Source organism: Diceros bicornis, chromosome 39, assembly GCF_020826845.1.
Source record: "Diceros bicornis minor isolate mBicDic1 chromosome 39, mDicBic1.mat.cur, whole genome shotgun sequence".
Taxonomy (NCBI): Eukaryota; Metazoa; Chordata; class Mammalia; order Perissodactyla; family Rhinocerotidae; genus Diceros; species Diceros bicornis.
The window spans coordinates 17,738,607-17,755,878 of record NC_080778.1 but is presented as its reverse complement, the minus strand read 5'-3'; the positions used below and the strand labels follow the sequence as shown (position 1 = coordinate 17,755,878).

Sequence of the window (17,272 nt, the reverse complement as noted above, 5' to 3'; positions counted from 1 at the left end):
GAAAAATTTAATTTCTATTTTCAAGAGCAAATGTTAATACTTCAAGAGCTCTCACATTCTCTATGCTACATAACTTCCTCTATCTGGACAGCGGTAGCTACACTCAATTCTATCAGCCAGAAAGGGGTTACAATAAAAGAAACTGCTTCAACTTTGCTAATTAACATGTCTATATGTCTTTTATTTTGTTTGCTGAGGGAGATTAGCCCTGAGCTAACATCTGTGCCCATCTTCCTCTATTTTGTATATGGGACGCCACCACAGCATGGCTTGATGAGCAGTGCGTAAGTCCGTGCCTGGGATCCGAACCCGCGAATCCCACGTTGCCAAACCGGAGCACACAAACTTAACAGCTACACCACCGGGCCGGCCCCCGACTAAGTTGCTTTTTAAAATTCACAGCACCCACCCTCCGGAATCCAGTGTCATCGACTACCTATCATTAGAGTTCCTATTCAGTAGGTCAAGGAAAAGACTCTGTGCCCCTTTTCCATCTCTTGGTTGATAGAATACCAGAGTGAGATTTCCAGTAACCTTTTAAGCTAAGAATCTACATGGTCATATGAGAGTTGGATTATCACACCCTTCCCTGAAATTGTTTAGACCAAATGCCTTTCCCAACACCTGGTTTTGATGATGTGAGAAGAGCATAGAGCAACCTAGCATGCAGCTGTGGGGTTGAAGTCAAGTGAGGTTGGAAGAGAAGGGCCCAGAATGCTGAGATTTTTGGTGCCAAAAGACAAACTTGCCCACTTTACAATAGTGGCATATGCCCTTGGGCAAAGTTCACTTTATGTATCTATGAAAAACCACAAAGCTCGATTTTCCTGACGATGGCTTAGTCACCATGCATCACACAATAGGAAAGAGAGAAGCTAGCAGTTCCACTTCATTGGTTGTAAAACCATGTTTATTCAGCTCAACGTAAAAGAACACAGCTTGGATAGTGAGCAAATTATCTGCTCTGTGGGTCAAATACAAGCCCGCAAATATCCTATTGTTTGTATGGCCATGTATGGCTCTCCATGTAGTTCTCATATAACCACCACAAGACCATGGGGTAAGCTGATTCCTTTTTGTATAGACCAGTTAAATCAGAGGCTGTAAACTGGTGGCCCAGAGGCTGAATCTGGCTGGCACAACTTTAAAGAGGTTAAACATAAAAATCCAAATTGCCAGCTTCTTTAAAAAAAAAAAAAAAAGATCTGGCCTGGATTCTGATAGGGTGACTCTGAGATCCAAGGAGGGAGTCCAAAGATGAAAATCACCCTAAAAGGTAGTGACTTGCCTTAACCTTTGAGGAGACTGTTCCTTTGTCTCTGTTATAGACTATAGACTCGGTCAGCAAATTTAAAACAACCATGGAGCACTTGAACGCAAATGTTTTAGACAGAAAGTAAAAGCTCTCCTCTTAACGTAAAATGAACATACGTCATAGAAAGTCTGCAGAACCTATTGCTTCTTGGGGCAAATTTTTGACCTGGTCCACTTCACTAGTTTATATCATCTGCCTGGCCTCTGTAAGCCTCAGGTTTGTGAGACCAGAGGGTCTCCACTCCATTCACCTCTAATATCGTGAACTCACCTAAGGTTTAAAATACCATTTATACTCCATCTCCTAAAACACCATCTCTAGTTCAGACTTGCCTCCTGAGTGCGAGGAGAATTTTTCCCACAGGACATCTCCACCCGAGTTGTCATTCTCCCCAGTCTAGCACTCCTAATTCCTCTGAAGCTCCTTGCTCGAATTTGTACCTTTGTCTTGGCCTACTACCACGGCTTCCTCCCTGGCTGTCTTGCCACTGTTTTCCCCACGAACACACTTGCTCACCTCTATCCCTCCAATCTTAGCCAGCATAATATTTCTAAACACAAACAGAATCAAATCCTCTACAAAGCCCTCCAAAATCTGTCTCTGCCTTTGTAGGAGCTGCTCCCTTTTTCCGCACGGCCCTTCCCTCACCATCCAGGAGAAAACCTGCGTGTTCCTTAACACTCAGCTCCGAAATTACTGTTAGCAACTGTAAAGGGTCTGAGATTGTGCTCGGTTTGCAAGCTAACATGTTAGCCTGCCTCAGTTTCATGGATGTTGGCAGAAGACACAAGACTCCTAGGTCGGAGCTAAAGGATGTCTTGACTCCCAGCACAGCAGGCAGCAGGAGCTTCTCGAGTGCCTCGGTTCCCCTTTTGCTCCACCAGGCCCACGGGGGCAGTGCAGAGCAGCCCAGGTGCACACTAAACACAGTGGCTTTGTGTCACAGCTCAGGAACCCTAAATTTAGGAATCCCTAATCTTAAATCCCTAATCTTAAATCAAAAATCCCTAACCTTTGCTACTAGCAAACCTGCCCAATCTTTGCCCTGAAGGGAGACATTATCTTCACTCTCTGGACAGCAAACATATCTGCTCCTGCCCCAGAAGGAGACACTATCTCTGTTTTCCAAGGCTGTTTACTATACAAATGTCCTTGCAATGATAGCCTGGAACAAGACTAATACAAGACAGGAAGAAATGCGAAGTGCAAGAAACCCATAGAGAGTTGTTGCAGAACAATCATGTAATTCCAGGCCATACAGAAATTTCGTTAAAATTATTACCCCAAATTGTCAAGGATGGAGAGAGATGGTTACTCCCAAGTAAATGAGACTATAAGTTGGTATAGATTTTTCAGAAATGAATTTGGTAATATGGAGCAATAACATCAAAAATTCATAATCTTTGACCCCGTAATTATACATCTAGGAATTTATTCTCAGAAAATCATCAGCTGTGGTTAAAGATATATGTACCAGGCCGGCCCCGTGGCTTAGCGGTTACGCGCGCGCGCTCCGCTGCTGGCGGCCCGGGTTGGGATCCCGGCAGGCACGGACGCACCGCTTCCCCGGCCATGCTGAGGCCGCGTCCCACATACAGCAACTAGAAGGATGTGCAGCTATGACACAACTATCTACTGGGGCTTTGGGGAAAAAAAAAAGAGGAGGATTGGCAATAGATGTTAGCTCAGGGCCGGTCTTCATCAGCAAAAAGAGGAAGATTGGCATGGATGTTAGCTCAGGGCTGGTCTTCCTCACAAAAAATAAAACAAGAGAACATGATCATTGGAGTCAGGCCAACTTCCAGCTCCGCCAATAACCCAACTGACTTCTGGACCCGGGTTCCCCAAGGCTGAAAACGAGGATAACACTCATTTCATTTTTAGGATTAAATGAAGTGTGTTTCCAGCACGTAGCCGTGCTTAGCCGACGGAAAACCAGTGTTTATCATTTGGACTAGTTTTATTCCCACTTTACTTGGGAATCATAATCCTGATGAAATTATAAACACAGTATCCTTATCTCATCATTTTAACTGATGAGGCAGCTCAAGCTCACAGAGGTTAAGTACTTTGCCTAAGGCTACAAAGTCAGCATTTGAACTCCAAGGCCCACACACTCTTCACTGTTAGGCCACCTCCAGCTTAATAAACCCCACCCCTGTATCTAAGGGCAGGGTGGTATCAGCATCCTAGGCCGAGGAAGGATGTACTTTCTCAAGGCCGGGCCTGAGCCCCGCCCTCCTCTGATCTTTCTCGCTAGCCACCTTTATCAAGTAGTGATGACAATGCTGGAAAGCCTGCGCTTGACGTCCAGGCGACTCGCATGAGCAACCCCGCGTCCGGCAGGCCCCCGCCCTCCCACGTCACGGTCGCTAGGTGCAGTGCCCCCTAGGGGCCCTGCGCCGGCTGAGGAGGAAGAGCCAGGTCCTTCCTGCCACCGGCCCGTTATTGGCCAAGCCGGGTTCCCCTGCCTGGCGCCCGCCCGGCCGCCCTCGGGAGGAACTTGCCGCCGCCGCGTCCCTGTGCCCGGCAGCCGCATCTCCGCGTCGCGGGAGGTCGTGCCGCCCCTCGCTCGGCCGCGTCCCCGCCGCATCGCCATGAGCGCGCGCCTGCCGCTCCTCCTGCGCCGGCTCCGCCGCCCGCCGCAGCCCCCGGGCCCGCCGCGCCGCCTCCCCGTGCCCTGTCGCGCCAGCAGCGGCGGTGGCGGCGGGGAGGGCCTGCTCGGGCAGCGGCGGCTGCAGGACGCCCAGGCCGGGACCAGCCGCGGCCAGGGCAGCCGGGCGCCCCCGGCGCGGGACTCGATCGTCAGGTGAGTGTCCGGAGCTCGCCGCCGCCCAGATCCCCATCGGCGGCGGCCGGGGACCCTGGAGGTGGAGCACCCGGAGAGCTCAGGTCTCCGCAGGGCCCGGGGACCTCCACGGGAGGTTCGCAGGGCGCGGGGCCGCGAGTGCTTGGTGCCAACTGGTTCGCGGCGCCGGCGGCTTGCGGGGGAGCGCGGGCACCGGGAGGGCGGGCGCGCCCCCGGGCCCGACCCGGGACGGGGGATCGCGCGGGCGCGGGCATCTCCCCGGCGCCGCAGCTCAGACCGCGCGCGCCGCTCCACGTGCGCCGCTCCCGCCCGCTCTGATGCAACCGCGCCGGGCGCGCCGGGGCGGGAAAGGGGCGGCGCCGCCGAGGGCGGGAGCCGGGGGAGAGGCGCGCGCGCCCGCCCGCGGGCTGGGGCCGCGATGCTGCGGGCCTCCCGGGCGCCTCCCGCCCCGTGTCCGGAGCGCTGGCTGCGGGCGGCTTGCGGTGGGATGAAGTCTGTCCTCTCCCGAAACGCCGCAGCCTCCTGAGTTAGGTAGTCGTTTTCTGGAGAAGCTAAGGTGGAGCCAGGTACCTGGTAGTGAGTGATGCGGCCCCAGAAGTCGGGCTGGCTGGCGCCCGGCCTCGCTGCACCGTGGGCGCGGAGTCCCCGGCGCAGCTGTATTTCGAAAGTTCTCTCCGGACCTGGAGGCGAACGGTGGGAGCCCGGGGCCTGCCTTTCTCCGCCCCCCACCGGAGAGCGCGCGCGCGCGCGCGCACACACACACACACACACACACACGGTGTGAAGTGAAGCGTTCAGGACAGCCCTGGCCTCCCCACCCCCCACCCTAGGAGCACCCTAGGACCCCTTGTGCCAGGATGCCATGTCACTGGGCAGGCTGTTGCACCTCCATCCTTTCACATCCTCTTCCTTTTTCCTTCCCTCCTTCGTTCTAAAAGTAATTGCCTTCCCCCCCCCCCCCCCCCCCCCCCGTTTCCAGGACTCTTTATGATGTGGCTGATGATTGTAAAGAGCCTTTTGTTTAGTTTACCTTGGCTTCTTGCTGAATGTTGTAGTGACTTGAGGCCTCTTCAGGTCGTTAGATTTTAACCAGTGTACAGCTGAGCTCGTCTTAGTGGGTGAGGGTCTGAAGACAGTATAGGAGACAAAGACCAGCACTCCATCACCCTCTTTTATTTTCTGGATAGCTCTTGTCTCCACTTGAAACTTTCTTGTCTGTTTATTGTCTGTCTCCCCACCTGGAGTGAAAGCTCTGTGGGGTCAGGGGCCTTGTCTGTCTTGTTCACTGTTAGATCCTTCCCACTGGAAAGAGTGCCTGGTAGGGGGTAGGCATTCGTGACAGGGTGGGTGAATGAATGAGTGAAGATTTGGGATCATTCCTGGATTTTATTCTTGCATGTTCTTTCATTGAAAGCCAGGACCGACTTGGAGATGAGTAGAGTGGTCAGTAGGGGGCGTGGGTTAGGATTCTGCTGTGCTGGGCTGGCCAGTCTCAATTCTCTCACTGGAGTGGGGGAATTGATGGTGTCTCCCGCAAAGCATTGTGGAAAGGATGAAATGAGAGAACACACACAGAATGCATAGTCCAGGAACTGTCACATACTAAGCCCTCAACAAATGTTGGCTATTATTATCATATATTTTTACTCATATATTTTTACAGCTCTCTAAGCCAGGGGTTGGCAAACTTTTTCTGTAAAGGACTAGACAGTGAATATTTTAGATTTTGTAGGCCAAGAGGTAAAATCGAAGATATTATATAGGTACTTTTGTAAGAGAAAAAACAAATTTTCATAATTTTTTTTATTGATGAAATTCCAAATTTTATTTTTGGACACTGACATTTGAATTTCACATAATATTCATGTGGCACAAAATATTATTATTATTTTGGTGTTTTTTTAACCATTTTTAAATGCAAAAGCCATTCTTAGCTGGTGGGCCGTAGTTTGCCAGCTCCTCTTCTAAACTAGAAGAAGAAAGCGCTGTGCAATGAATTACTGCTTCATAGGATTTGTGGTTAAGAGACAGGACCCTTGCTTTGAATAGGACTCCACCACTTATTAGGTGTGACAGCTTGGACAAGCTGTTAGATCTCAGTTCTTCCTCTACAAAGTGGAAACCATAACATCACCGGCTTTATAAGATTGTTGTGGATATTTCTGTACTGTAGTGATCTTATGAAGGACATTTAAAAAGATTTTTCTGGCAGTTTTTTTCTGTTGAATTATAGCTGATATACTATACCGTATTAGTTTCAGGTGTACAACATAGGGACATGATATTTTTATACATTATGAAATGATCACCACGATAAGTCCAACCACCGTCTGTCACCACTCAAGTGATTACAATATTATTGACTCCCATGCCGTACTAAAGCACATTTTTAATATCTCCAGAACTAGTATTTATCTTTCCGTTGGTTGTGTTTTTTTGTTTGTTTGTTTGTGAGGAAGATCAGCCCTGAGCTAACATCCATGCTAATCCTCTTTTTGCTGAGGAAGACCAGCTCTGAGCTAACATCTATTGCCAATCATCCTCCTTTTTTTTTCCCCCCAAAGCCCCAGTAGATAGTTGTACATCATAGTTGCACGTCCTTCTAGTTGCTGTATGTGGGACGTGGCCTCACCATGGCCTGAGAAGTGGTGCCTCAGTGCGCCACTGGATCCGAACCCGGGCCGCCAGTAGCGGAGCACTTGCACTTAACCGCTAAGCCACTGGGCCGGCCCCAGTTGGTTGTGTTTTTTAATTGCTGTTGGCCAGGTGGCTGTCACAGCATATTTGCATTATCTGTACCTCTGGGAACTTGGTCAGAGCCATGCACGTCGTTGTACCTTTTTGACTTATGTGCCTCGTCTAACAAAACTAATCTACAGGCCGGCCCCATGGCTTAGCGGTTAAGTGCGCGCGCTCTGCTGCTGGCGGCCCGGGTTCGGATCCGGGCGCACACCGAGGCACCGCTTCTCCGGTCATGCTGAGGCCACGTCCCACATACAGCAACTAGAAGGATGTGCAACTATGACATACAACTATCTACTGGGGCTTTAGGGGAAAAAAATAAATAAATAAATTCTAAAACTAATCTCCAAGGAATTCCCCTAGGACTTGGAGGAAAGGGGGGAGGTAGGTCTAGCTAGATGTCAGCTGGAACCAATATATCTTAGTTCTCAATTTATTTCATGGACGTATATCCGAAAACTTAAAGAATAAGCGCTCTCAAAAGCATAGTGACCTGTTATTTCTGGTGGTGTGACTAGATAACCATAATCCCCAATGTTTTTGTCAACAAGTTGTGGAAGGGCCCTTTTAGGAAATAATGATTTCTGGTTGTTATCCGACAACTCTCCATTGGCATCTGGTAGAATCGAGAAAACTCCAGCATCAAAATGTGAAGAATGGGTGTCAGCAACTTGATGAAAACCCCAGGGACAAATATGATGTTGTCTTTTAAGAAATGCTGTATCACCACACCCTTGATGGCAATGAGGGTGATGAGGTGTAAAAAAAAAAAAGGACACTGACGTTAAGGCCTCTGAGTCAAAAAAGTGCCTCAGCAGAGTCAGATCATGAATGTGAAGAAGTTTTAGGAATAATTCAGTCAATTTGTTGGATGCATTTTCCTTTTTATGTTTGTATATGAATGGTTTATGGCAAATAAAAAAATCTTTGTCTAAATAAGTCTAAAAAATTCTCTTAATACTTGCAGAATAGTCATGTGCCACATAATGTTTCACTCAACAACAAACCTCATATACAATGGTGGTCCCATAAGATGAGTACCATACAGCCCAGGTGTGTCGTAGGCTATATCATCTAGGTTTGTGTAAATATACTACATGATGTTTGCCAAACAACAAAATCGTCAAAATGTATCCCTGTTGTTAAGTGATGACTGTAAACCCTGTGTTAAGAAAAGATTGTACCAGGGGCCAGGCCGGTGGCGTAGCAGTTAAGTGTGTGCGCTCTGCTGCTGGCAGCCCGGGTTTGGATCCCAGGTGCACACTGATGCACTGCTTGTCAGGCCATGCTGTGGCGGTGTCCCACATAGACTGGAAGAAGATGGGCACGGATGTGAGCTCAGGGCCAGTCTTCCTCAGCAAAAAAGAGGAGGATTGGCATGGATGTTAGCTCAGGGCTGATCTTCCTCACCAAAAAACAAAAGAAAAGAAAAGATTGTACCATGGTTTAACTGGCAGCATTTTTTTTCTTTCTTAGTGGTTCATAAAACAACAGTATCTTTCATTCTCTGTCTTAAATTGGATGTAGCACAGTAAATAAGATTAGAGCTCCCAGATCAGGCCTGTGCATAAGTAGGAAACCAGCTAGGCTGCTTTAATAAAGATACCCCCAGGGTCCGGCCCTGTGGCATAGTGGTTAAGTTCAGCACGTTGCGCTTCAGCTGGCTGGGTTCGTGGGTCTGGATCCCGGGCGCGGACCTACGCTACTTGTCAGCCACGGTGTCTCGGCGACCCACATATAAAGTAGAGGAAGACTGGCGCAGATGTTAGCTCAGGGCTGATCTTCCTCAAAGCAGAAAAAAAAAGAAAACGATACTGCCAAATAACTGTGGACTTTACTGCCCAGAAGGAGGCAGTCAGGGAAGCTGGACGGCCCTGTGATAGCTCCTCGCTGCTCCAGCTCTGGGCGAAAAGGCAGCTGCTCGGCTGTCCTAGCCAGCAAGAGGGAAAGGGGCCAGGTTGCTGGTGCACATTTCTCTTACCTGCACATTCCTGGCCTCTTCCTGGCCGGTAGGTGCTCACAACCTGTTGGCTAGTAGTCACACGATCCCGTCAGAGTGCAGGCAGGACTGGGAAATGTGTTCTCTAGCTGGCTGGCCGTGTGCAGCCCAAACTCAGAATTCTCTTATGAAGGAAGAGGAAATTGCATGGAAGTATTATTCATAGGAAGTACCTAATAATGTAAGCCATCATTATCAGCTTTATTATTCCTACTGTTACTAAATACGGAATGTATCTTCTGGTTGCCGTGGTGTATGAAACTGCTCCATGGTGCTTTTAACCTGGTCTGTTTCTCAGAATACTGATGGCTGTCTTTGGAAGAGACCGTTTTGGAAATCTTCACTATATTTAAAGACAAGTACCTCTTTTGCCTTTGAAAACGTTGAAATTAAAATATTAATAAATTGGCCAGCATCCCGGGATATACTTAAATTGGTAAGGTTTTTGGTTTTTTTTTTGCTGAGGGATGCCACCACAACATGGCTGATGAGTGGTGTAGGTCCACACCTGGGATTCAAACCTGAGAACCCGGGCTGCCAAAGCGGAGTGCACCAAACTCAGTCACTCAACCACTACGCCATGGGGCCAGCCCCGGTAGTGGTAGTTTTTAATAACATTGTCAGCAGCTGCCTCCCAGACTCTTTGGCGTGGCCACAGCTAGCCACAAGGGAGGCTGAGAAATGTGGTCGTTATTCCAGTAGCCTCGTGCCCAGCTGACACACATTATTTCACAGACTCCCAGAGGGATACCAGTGAGAATCAGTAGAGTCAGGGGTAGTAGATACTTCAATGTAACAGTAAGTAATAATAATAAAGCTGATGATGGTGGCTTAAGTTAGTATTAAATTATTATCTTCTATACTATTACATTCTGAGTTTTAGCTACACATGGCAGCCCAGCTGGAGAGTCACACATTCCTTCCAACTGGGCATTGACGAGGCAACTTTTCATACAGAAGGGCAGAAAAATCTCTGATTAGAAATATTTACGCCAGATTTTAGATTTATTGAGCCTGGTGACTTCTTTCTTGTGTACTTTGCTTGTCCCTGTAAAAATAATGAGTAAACCCAAAGAATGAAACATTACCCGTATAACAAGTTGTGGGGAAATTAGCCAACTGTGTTTCATTAACTTAGTTGGCGACAGGTTTGCGCTTCTGTGAAAGTGTTCACTTCATTTTATTGAGGGGTGGGCAAGACTACAGATGTTTCTGGAAAAATTATTCATGTCAGAATGAGGGTTTTTTGTGTTCAAGGGTAGCTCTGAGAAACAGAAAAAACCTGTACAATTCTAAGAACAAAGGTGAAGAGCCACTGTGGTACACCTGTCTTGCAGATGAGGAAACCGGGGTTCTGTTAGAGACTCAGCAGATTGCCCGAGCTAGTCAGTGAAAGGCCTGAGTGCTGGTCCAGGGCTGTGTTTTCACTCTGTCAGCGCCTCAGAGCTACCTGGACCCCGTGTTGAAAATGCACATTCCTGGGCTGCACCCAGACCTATTGAATCAGACTTCCTGGGCGAGACACAGAAACCTTTTTTTTTTACCAAGCTCCCCAGATGATCCTTATCCACATCGCCAAGAACCACTTGGTACGCACACTCCAGTGCCTTCTCGGACTAGACAGAGATAAGGACCTAACATGGCCCAAATTAGCAGCCACAAAAGGCAGAGAAACAGCACAGCACGTGGCCACACGTTGTTGGAGTGCCCTCCAGTTACGTTCAGCTTCCTCTCTGAAAACTGGAGAGGCTGGCCGATGCCTTTTTGCCCTTGGCGACTTATTGCTGATGCTATCTGGCTGGAACTTCGCTTTGCGTTTTTTGAAAGCTGTTATGTGCCAGCAAGACCCTGTCAGAGACAGAAACCAGAACTTGAAGATGCTCTTCACCCTGAGGCTTGGGGACTGCCTCGGCTGAGCCTTTTGTCTGTTATGAGAGAGAACAAAAGCCAACTTCAGGTGCAACTGAGGAACATTTCATAGTGATGGTGTTGAAGGTGGTCCCTGAAATTGCTCCTCCCAGAAGACTGCAGAGAGCCTGACCATACCGCATTATCTAGGCCTGCTCCGCCCTGGGCCTGTACCTCTCCTCCTCCTCCTCCCAGTGGTGCTAAAGTGGAGGTGGCCCCTGCTGGGACTTTTAGGAGATCCAAATGCAGACTGGGGGGGCCCAGAGCAGTGAGACGCTCGCTCCCTAAGAGGCCTTGGGAGAGTATCAAATTCTGATGCATCCCCAGTGTTTCTGGAACATTCCCTTCCCGCCTCTTCCTTCCCATTCCTTCTTTAAACTCTGGGACCTGGAATTTATCCTGACCCACTACTTCTTACCCAAGAGCAAACCCCCACCCCAATCTCCTGTCGTTGCTACCCTTCCCCCACCAATGTTTGCTTTCCCCGTGGACCCCCCAACTTTTTCGGAAGCGGGGTGATATGGAGGAGCAAGGGGATTATTTAAAAAAGAAACCCGAACTTTTTATTACAATAAACTTGGAAAATACGAGAGAAAAATTCACCCCTAGAAAATTACTGTTAACATCTAGTTTGTCCACCTCTGCTTATTTTTAAAATTAGATTGTCCCATTTCACACCGTGTGAATATTTCATGATTGTTTTCCTGTCCCTCCCCTCCACACTTGGAGCACATCCTTGTGTTACCGAACCAGGTTCGTTTTTGCCCATCGCCCAGAAAGCCAAACACGGAGACCATGAGATTGCAGCAGAGAGAGGGTTTAATCACAAGGCAGCCAAGTGAGAAAAACGGGAGAACAAGTCTCAAATCCGCCTCCTCGATAATGGGAACTCAGGGATATTTTTGGGGTAGGGGACAAGGTCCTGTGAAATGTGGAGATAGATGATTGGAGGGGAGGAGAGGTGAGGTAATTGATGATCTGCGCAAGTGTAGTCAGACTTCATGCCTCTTCATAGGACACATGTTCTCAAAATGGCGGCATTGGCATGACCTGAGGGTGAAGTTTTTAGCCTCTTGACGTCAGAAGGTCCTTTATCGGACATCTACGTGGGCCCATTTGATGGGTTGGTGGTTTCAACCGGCCTGAAGTGGACAAGGGGTTCTAATTCCTGAAAAACAGCTCAAACACCCATTGCCATGGTAACCCAGGCTTCAAGGAGATGTTATCTATAGGAACCTAGTGGGAGTCAGATAGCATATTGTCTAAACAGCACAGTTGACAATGGGCGGGTAAACAGCTAAAAGCTATAACCAGTAATTGCAAAAAGGAAGAAAAACTTAAGTTCCTAGCTACTTAATCATCAATGGCTGTTTGCCTGTTTCATTTATGTCGTCTATTTTCACTTATAGTAACGAACTTGCACTTTCGAAGGAAATGTGTTGTATCTACCCTTCTAGTCATTAACAAAGACGTGACTGTATGTGGTTTTTCTTTCTCATTGTAGAGAAGTTATTCAGAATTCAAAAGAAGTTCTGAGTTTATTGCAAGAAAAAAACTCTGCCTTTAAGCCAGTTCTTGCTATTATTCAGGTAAGCCGAGAGCGTGGTTCAGTCCTACTATTTTAGGATGCCTTTCAATCTAGAAGATAATTGTATACAGAAGACCAGCTATATTTCTTGTCACAGAAGTAGTCTTTGGGCTTAGAGGAGGGAAGAGAGGGCACAGCTGGAAATGCTGTGATTTCCCCCGTCCTTTGGTCATTTTGTTCCCATAGGGTTACAGGTGAGGTACCGCTCAGCTTATCATATATGATTTGAAGGTGATAGGGGAAAAAAGTTCCCCTTTGCCTTTGTGGAAGGCAGATGCCAGCTGAGACATGGTATTTGGTAATCTTTCTACTATATCTTTTACAGCCTGCCCTAAGTTTGAAGAGCCAAAAGTCATTACACGTCAGAAGGACTTTGCATTCCATGTACATCTTCTGGCTGCAGTCCCTTCGTGCCTACTGCACTTGGCACTGTTTGCCATCCTCATTGGCACACCCGTGTGATAACAGGTGCAAGGAGATGACGAGGCGAGCCAAGCCTGTAATCTAACACAGTGCCACAGTCGGGCTGCCAGTGTCGTTTTTGGCATGCACTTCATGTGTCAAAATAGCAGCCTCTAGTTCCTCAGTGCTATGATTTTCAAGACTCTAGAGCTAGGCTCAAGTCCCTGGCCTTCTTTGGGGTCTTCTCCACATCCCCTCCAAAGGTAGGCGAAAGACAAGAGTAGAAAACAAGTGGATATGGACCTTGGGTCTCCTGGGATTCTGCTTACTCGATAGCTTTCCACCTAAAGGCAGGTAACCCAAACTCCCATCTTTGGTGTCCTCATGTAGGAAGGGACGCTGGCGCTGTGGTAGTATATGCCTTACGAGGGCTACTGTAAAAAAAAGTGACATAATTTGAAAGCCTGAGAAACTGATGTGTTAATAAATACCAGTCATTAGTCCCCTTTTATGAGCAATAAGATTCTTTTTCTGCATTTTCCTTATCATCTTTGTAAATAACTTGTAATCACAAAGTTAGTCTCTGTATTATGTTCTGTGCTTTTTCAAGATGTTTTTATGCTGTTACAGTCTCCTTCTTACTCTCCTCTCCTAAGGCAGGTGATGATAACTTGATGCAGGAAATAAACCAGAATTTGGCTGAAGAGGTGAGGGTGACTGCTTTTCAAAGATTCATGATCATTTTTTGAGGGTGCGTTCTCTTACTGTGACACAATAACCTTGTGTTCTCTTTTCAGGCTGGCCTGAACATCACTCACATCTGCCTTCCTCCAGACAGCGGGGAAGATGAGGTAATTACAGCAGTGCACCTGAATCCTTAATTTGCTTTCCTGTTTAGACCTACTATTCCTGTTGGCATCTCTTACTTGTGGTTGGAACAGATCAGCCTTTTCTTGTGACTGAACCTTGAGAGGGAAGAGTTCACTTTTCCCTCTAGTGTAACCACTCCTTGATCTAGTTGTCCCCTACTGTGTGTTTCTATTGAAGACGTGAGCTATGGCGTGGTGACTTTGGTTGTGTTTCTTCAGCTGTAGGAGCAGTGTCATCTAGTGGACATTGTCTGGCTGACGGTGCGTGGAGGACTAGTTCTGGTTTGCTCTGTCCTGACAGGTTGTTTGACCTCGGGCCCTTTGGTTTCTCTGGGTCACAGTTGCCCTATCTGTAAAATCAAGGAATAGGACAAGATCATCTTCAAGATCCTTTCACAGGTTCTGTGAATCTTTTTTTTTTTTTCTTTGTGAGGAAGATCAGCCCTGAGCTAATATCCATGCCAATCCTCCTCTTTTTGCTGAGGAAGACTGGCCCTGGGCTAACATCCGTGCCCATCTTCCTCCACTTTATGTGGGACACCGCCACAGCATGGCTTGCCAAGCGGTGCATTGGTGCGCACCCCGGATCCGAACCGGGCCGCCACCAGCGGAGCGCGAGCACTTAACCGCTGGGCCATGGGGGCCGGCCCCTGTTCTGTGAATCCTGTAGTGGCGTCTTGGGGCAGCTGATAAAAAGCAACCAGAGGATACTTTTGCTGCTGTTGCGTGTGATGTAGTTGTTTGTGCAGGGAGGGGGGAACAGCCCTCACCAGCATGATCTCAACCCTGAGAAAAGCAGCCACCCCATACGTGGTGAGGAAACTGGACCACAGGCCATGCTAGGGTCTGGTCCTTCTGTGGCTGGCTTTTTTTCAGACTGGCTGTGGCAGTGAAGATTGGGTTTGTCTTCAAGTGACGGAAAACCTCAAATAACAGAATCTGAAATAACATAGAAGTGTATTTTTCTCATACCTGAATAAAGTTTAGAAATGGCTGAGGCGGCTCTCGTGGAGGTTCCATGGTGTAGCAGTGAGCACACTGGACTCTGAATCCAGCAGAACTAGGCATCCCCTGGCTGGCGTGGTGGCATCACAGAGTCGTTAGAAACTCAGGCTCCTTCAGTCTGGCTGCTCCGCCATCTTTGTTGTGCTGCCTCATATCCAAGATGGCGGACTCAACGCTATGTATCACATCTGCTTTCTAGCCAGAGTCAAATAAAAAGTAAATCCTGACTTAGTCGCAGGAGAGACATATTGCGAAAGGATTATTGCAAGTGGGGGAAGGGACTGTTGAAGTAGGGAGTGCACTCTTACCACGAGATAGATCTGCAAGCCTCTGCGAGTTAGGCAAAAAGGTTTTTCTTTTGTAAGGTGGGGTAGGGAAGGCTCAAAAGACCAGTTTGAAAAAGTGGGATGAAAGGGTGCCTTGAGGAGATAGTAGGTCAGAGAGTGTTTTGCCCTGGGGCCAGCCTGTTCTCAGAAGGGGCTATCTGCTAGCCAGCCTGAGGGTAGGCCAAAGTTTAGCAGGAAAGAGAGAAGCTTACCCAAAGTTTAATTAATAAGCATTTTGTTCTGACTGATCAGTGGAGGCAAGTAGTTCAGCTAATCACTTCTGAGACAGAGAATGGCAATTTGTAGGGCCTGTGTCTGGCCTTGTCCTGGGTAGACATGGGAGCGTCAATGAGTCTTGTCTGAGTCATATGGGGAGGGTGGTTCTTTGCAGTACACAGAGGGTGGGGGCATTTCTTAACCTTCCCTGTTTTCCAGGATCCCAGGGTTCAGTTCAACAAGTTCTTGTCACCAGGAAGAAAAAAGAAGGACAGAGACCAAAGACGGGTCCCCAATCTCTTCCCTTCAGGGACAGTTCCTGAAAATCACAACTCTGCTTCCATTCCATTGGCCTGAACCTAATTGCTTGGCCACGCCGCAAGGGAGGCTGGGAAATGTAGTCTTTATACCAGGTGGCCTTAGATCTTTTATTATCACAGATAAAAATTAAGAGTCTTCCACTAAGTAAGAAAGCGGAGCTGGCCCGGTGGCACAAGCGGTTAAGTGTGCGCGCTCCGCTGCAGCGGCCCGGGGTTTGCCGGTTCGGATCCCGGGCGCACACGGACGTACTGCTTGGCAAGCCATTAAGGAAGAAGGGAAACCAGATATTGGATAAATAGTTCTGCCACACTTGCCATTATAATATATTAGAGATATTTGATATCTGTCATTCCAGTGTTAACAAAATGCAGAGACATTTGTTGTCCCTTTGCAGAAGGACACCCATTGGCTGCAGTCGAATTTGCATTTCTTTAGGTTGTTTTGCCACTGGTATTGATAGCCCTTGACTTTTTTTCCCCTAACTTGTATTGTAACAAGGAGTCATTTATTCCCTATTTTTCTTTGAAATTCTGATAAATGTGAATTTGTGTGGTAGTGTTATTATTATGTTGGAAAAGAGTAAGGATCTTAATTTATTAATTGAGATTTTGTGGTTGTTGCTGCTTCTACCAAATCCTTGTTCCAGGTGACAGTAGTACCCTCCCTTCATTCTGGGCTCTATTTAGGTGTCACCCCCTCTAATCACCCCCCGCCCGCCATCACTCTGTTAGCTTTTTACTCTGCTTAATCTAATTATTTTTCTTTACATCATTTACCACTTTCAGAGATTATTCTATTATTATTATTGTTATTATTTTTGGTCTTGTCTTCCCCACTAGAGTATATGCCCCATGAGGGCAAGCATTTTGTTGACAGCTGTATTTCCTCTACTTAGAACTGGTACAAAGTAGGGGCTCAAAACTTTCAATGTTTATTGAATGAATGAAAGAATGATGAATAAAAGAAATAAAAATTTTCCTTCGGAATTTTGTTTCTCAAATAGCTTTTTCTTCTCTTACCAGGTAAAAATACCATAGTGATTTTTGCTAGACGGTGAAACAAAAATGGTAAACCACCACTTCCTCATAGTGAGATCCGTATCCGTATCCGTGGGCTAGTATCTCTCTTACTTAGGAACAAATAATATTGTTAAGTGAAATGAATCAGTATGCTATCTCCTGGTATAAAATAGAGATAAACAGAGAGGACAGAGCATTGCTTATTTAAAGACATACCTATTACTACTCAGCCATAATAAAAGCCAAAAGCCCATTTGCAGCAACATGGATGGACCTTGAGGGTATTATGTTAAGTGAAATAAGCCAGACAAAGACAAACACCACGTGATTTCACTCACATGTGGAAGATAAGCAAACACGTGGACAAAGAGAACAGATTAGTGGTCACCAGAGGGGAAGGGGGTTGGGGGTGGGGGAAAGAGGTAAAGGGGCACATATATATGGTGACAGATAAAAATTAGAATATTGGTGGTGAGCACGATGCAGTCTATACAGAAACTGGTAAATAACAGTGTACACCTGAAATGTCACAATGTTATAAACCATTATGACCTCAATAAAATAAAAAATTAAAAAAAAAAGACAGGGGCCGGCCCGGTGGTGTAGCAGTTAAGTTCGAGTGCTCCGCTCCGCTTCGGGGGCCTGGGGTTTGCAGGTTCAGATCCCAGGCGTGGACCTACGCACTGCTTATATGCTGTGGCAGCGTCCCATATAAAGTAGAGGAAGATGGGCACAGATGTTAGCCTAGGGCCA

The 17,272-nt window shown here is 47.4% G+C and overlaps 1 protein-coding gene and 1 long non-coding RNA gene across 5 annotated transcripts in view; one reads left to right on the top strand and one right to left on the bottom strand.

Annotated features, from left to right (window-relative positions):
* The first annotated feature begins 3,598 nt into the window (after positions 1-3,598).
* The window catches only part of MTHFD1L (methylenetetrahydrofolate dehydrogenase (NADP+ dependent) 1 like), a 209,112-nt gene continuing 195,438 nt past the window's right edge, over positions 3,599-17,272 (top strand). Inside the window, exons 1-4 of one of the 4 annotated variants that reach the window (XM_058534155.1) lie at positions 3,599-4,124; positions 12,278-12,362; positions 13,420-13,470; positions 13,561-13,614. In XM_058534155.1, the coding sequence (XP_058390138.1) occupies positions 3,913-4,124; positions 12,278-12,362; positions 13,420-13,470; positions 13,561-13,614 (402 nt within the window). In that variant the 5' untranslated portion in view covers positions 3,599-3,912. The remainder of the gene's footprint in view (positions 4,125-12,277; positions 12,363-13,419; positions 13,471-13,560; positions 13,615-17,272) is intronic. The other 3 variants (XM_058534154.1, XM_058534153.1, XM_058534152.1) reach the window with 3 other exon arrangements.
* LOC131399698 (uncharacterized) lies at positions 11,865-15,218 on the bottom strand. The gene is made up of 3 exons (XR_009217184.1): positions 15,176-15,218; positions 14,605-14,832; positions 11,865-13,197 (listed from the first exon to the last, which is right to left on the bottom strand). It is a non-coding gene; the product is annotated as an uncharacterized LOC131399698 (long non-coding RNA).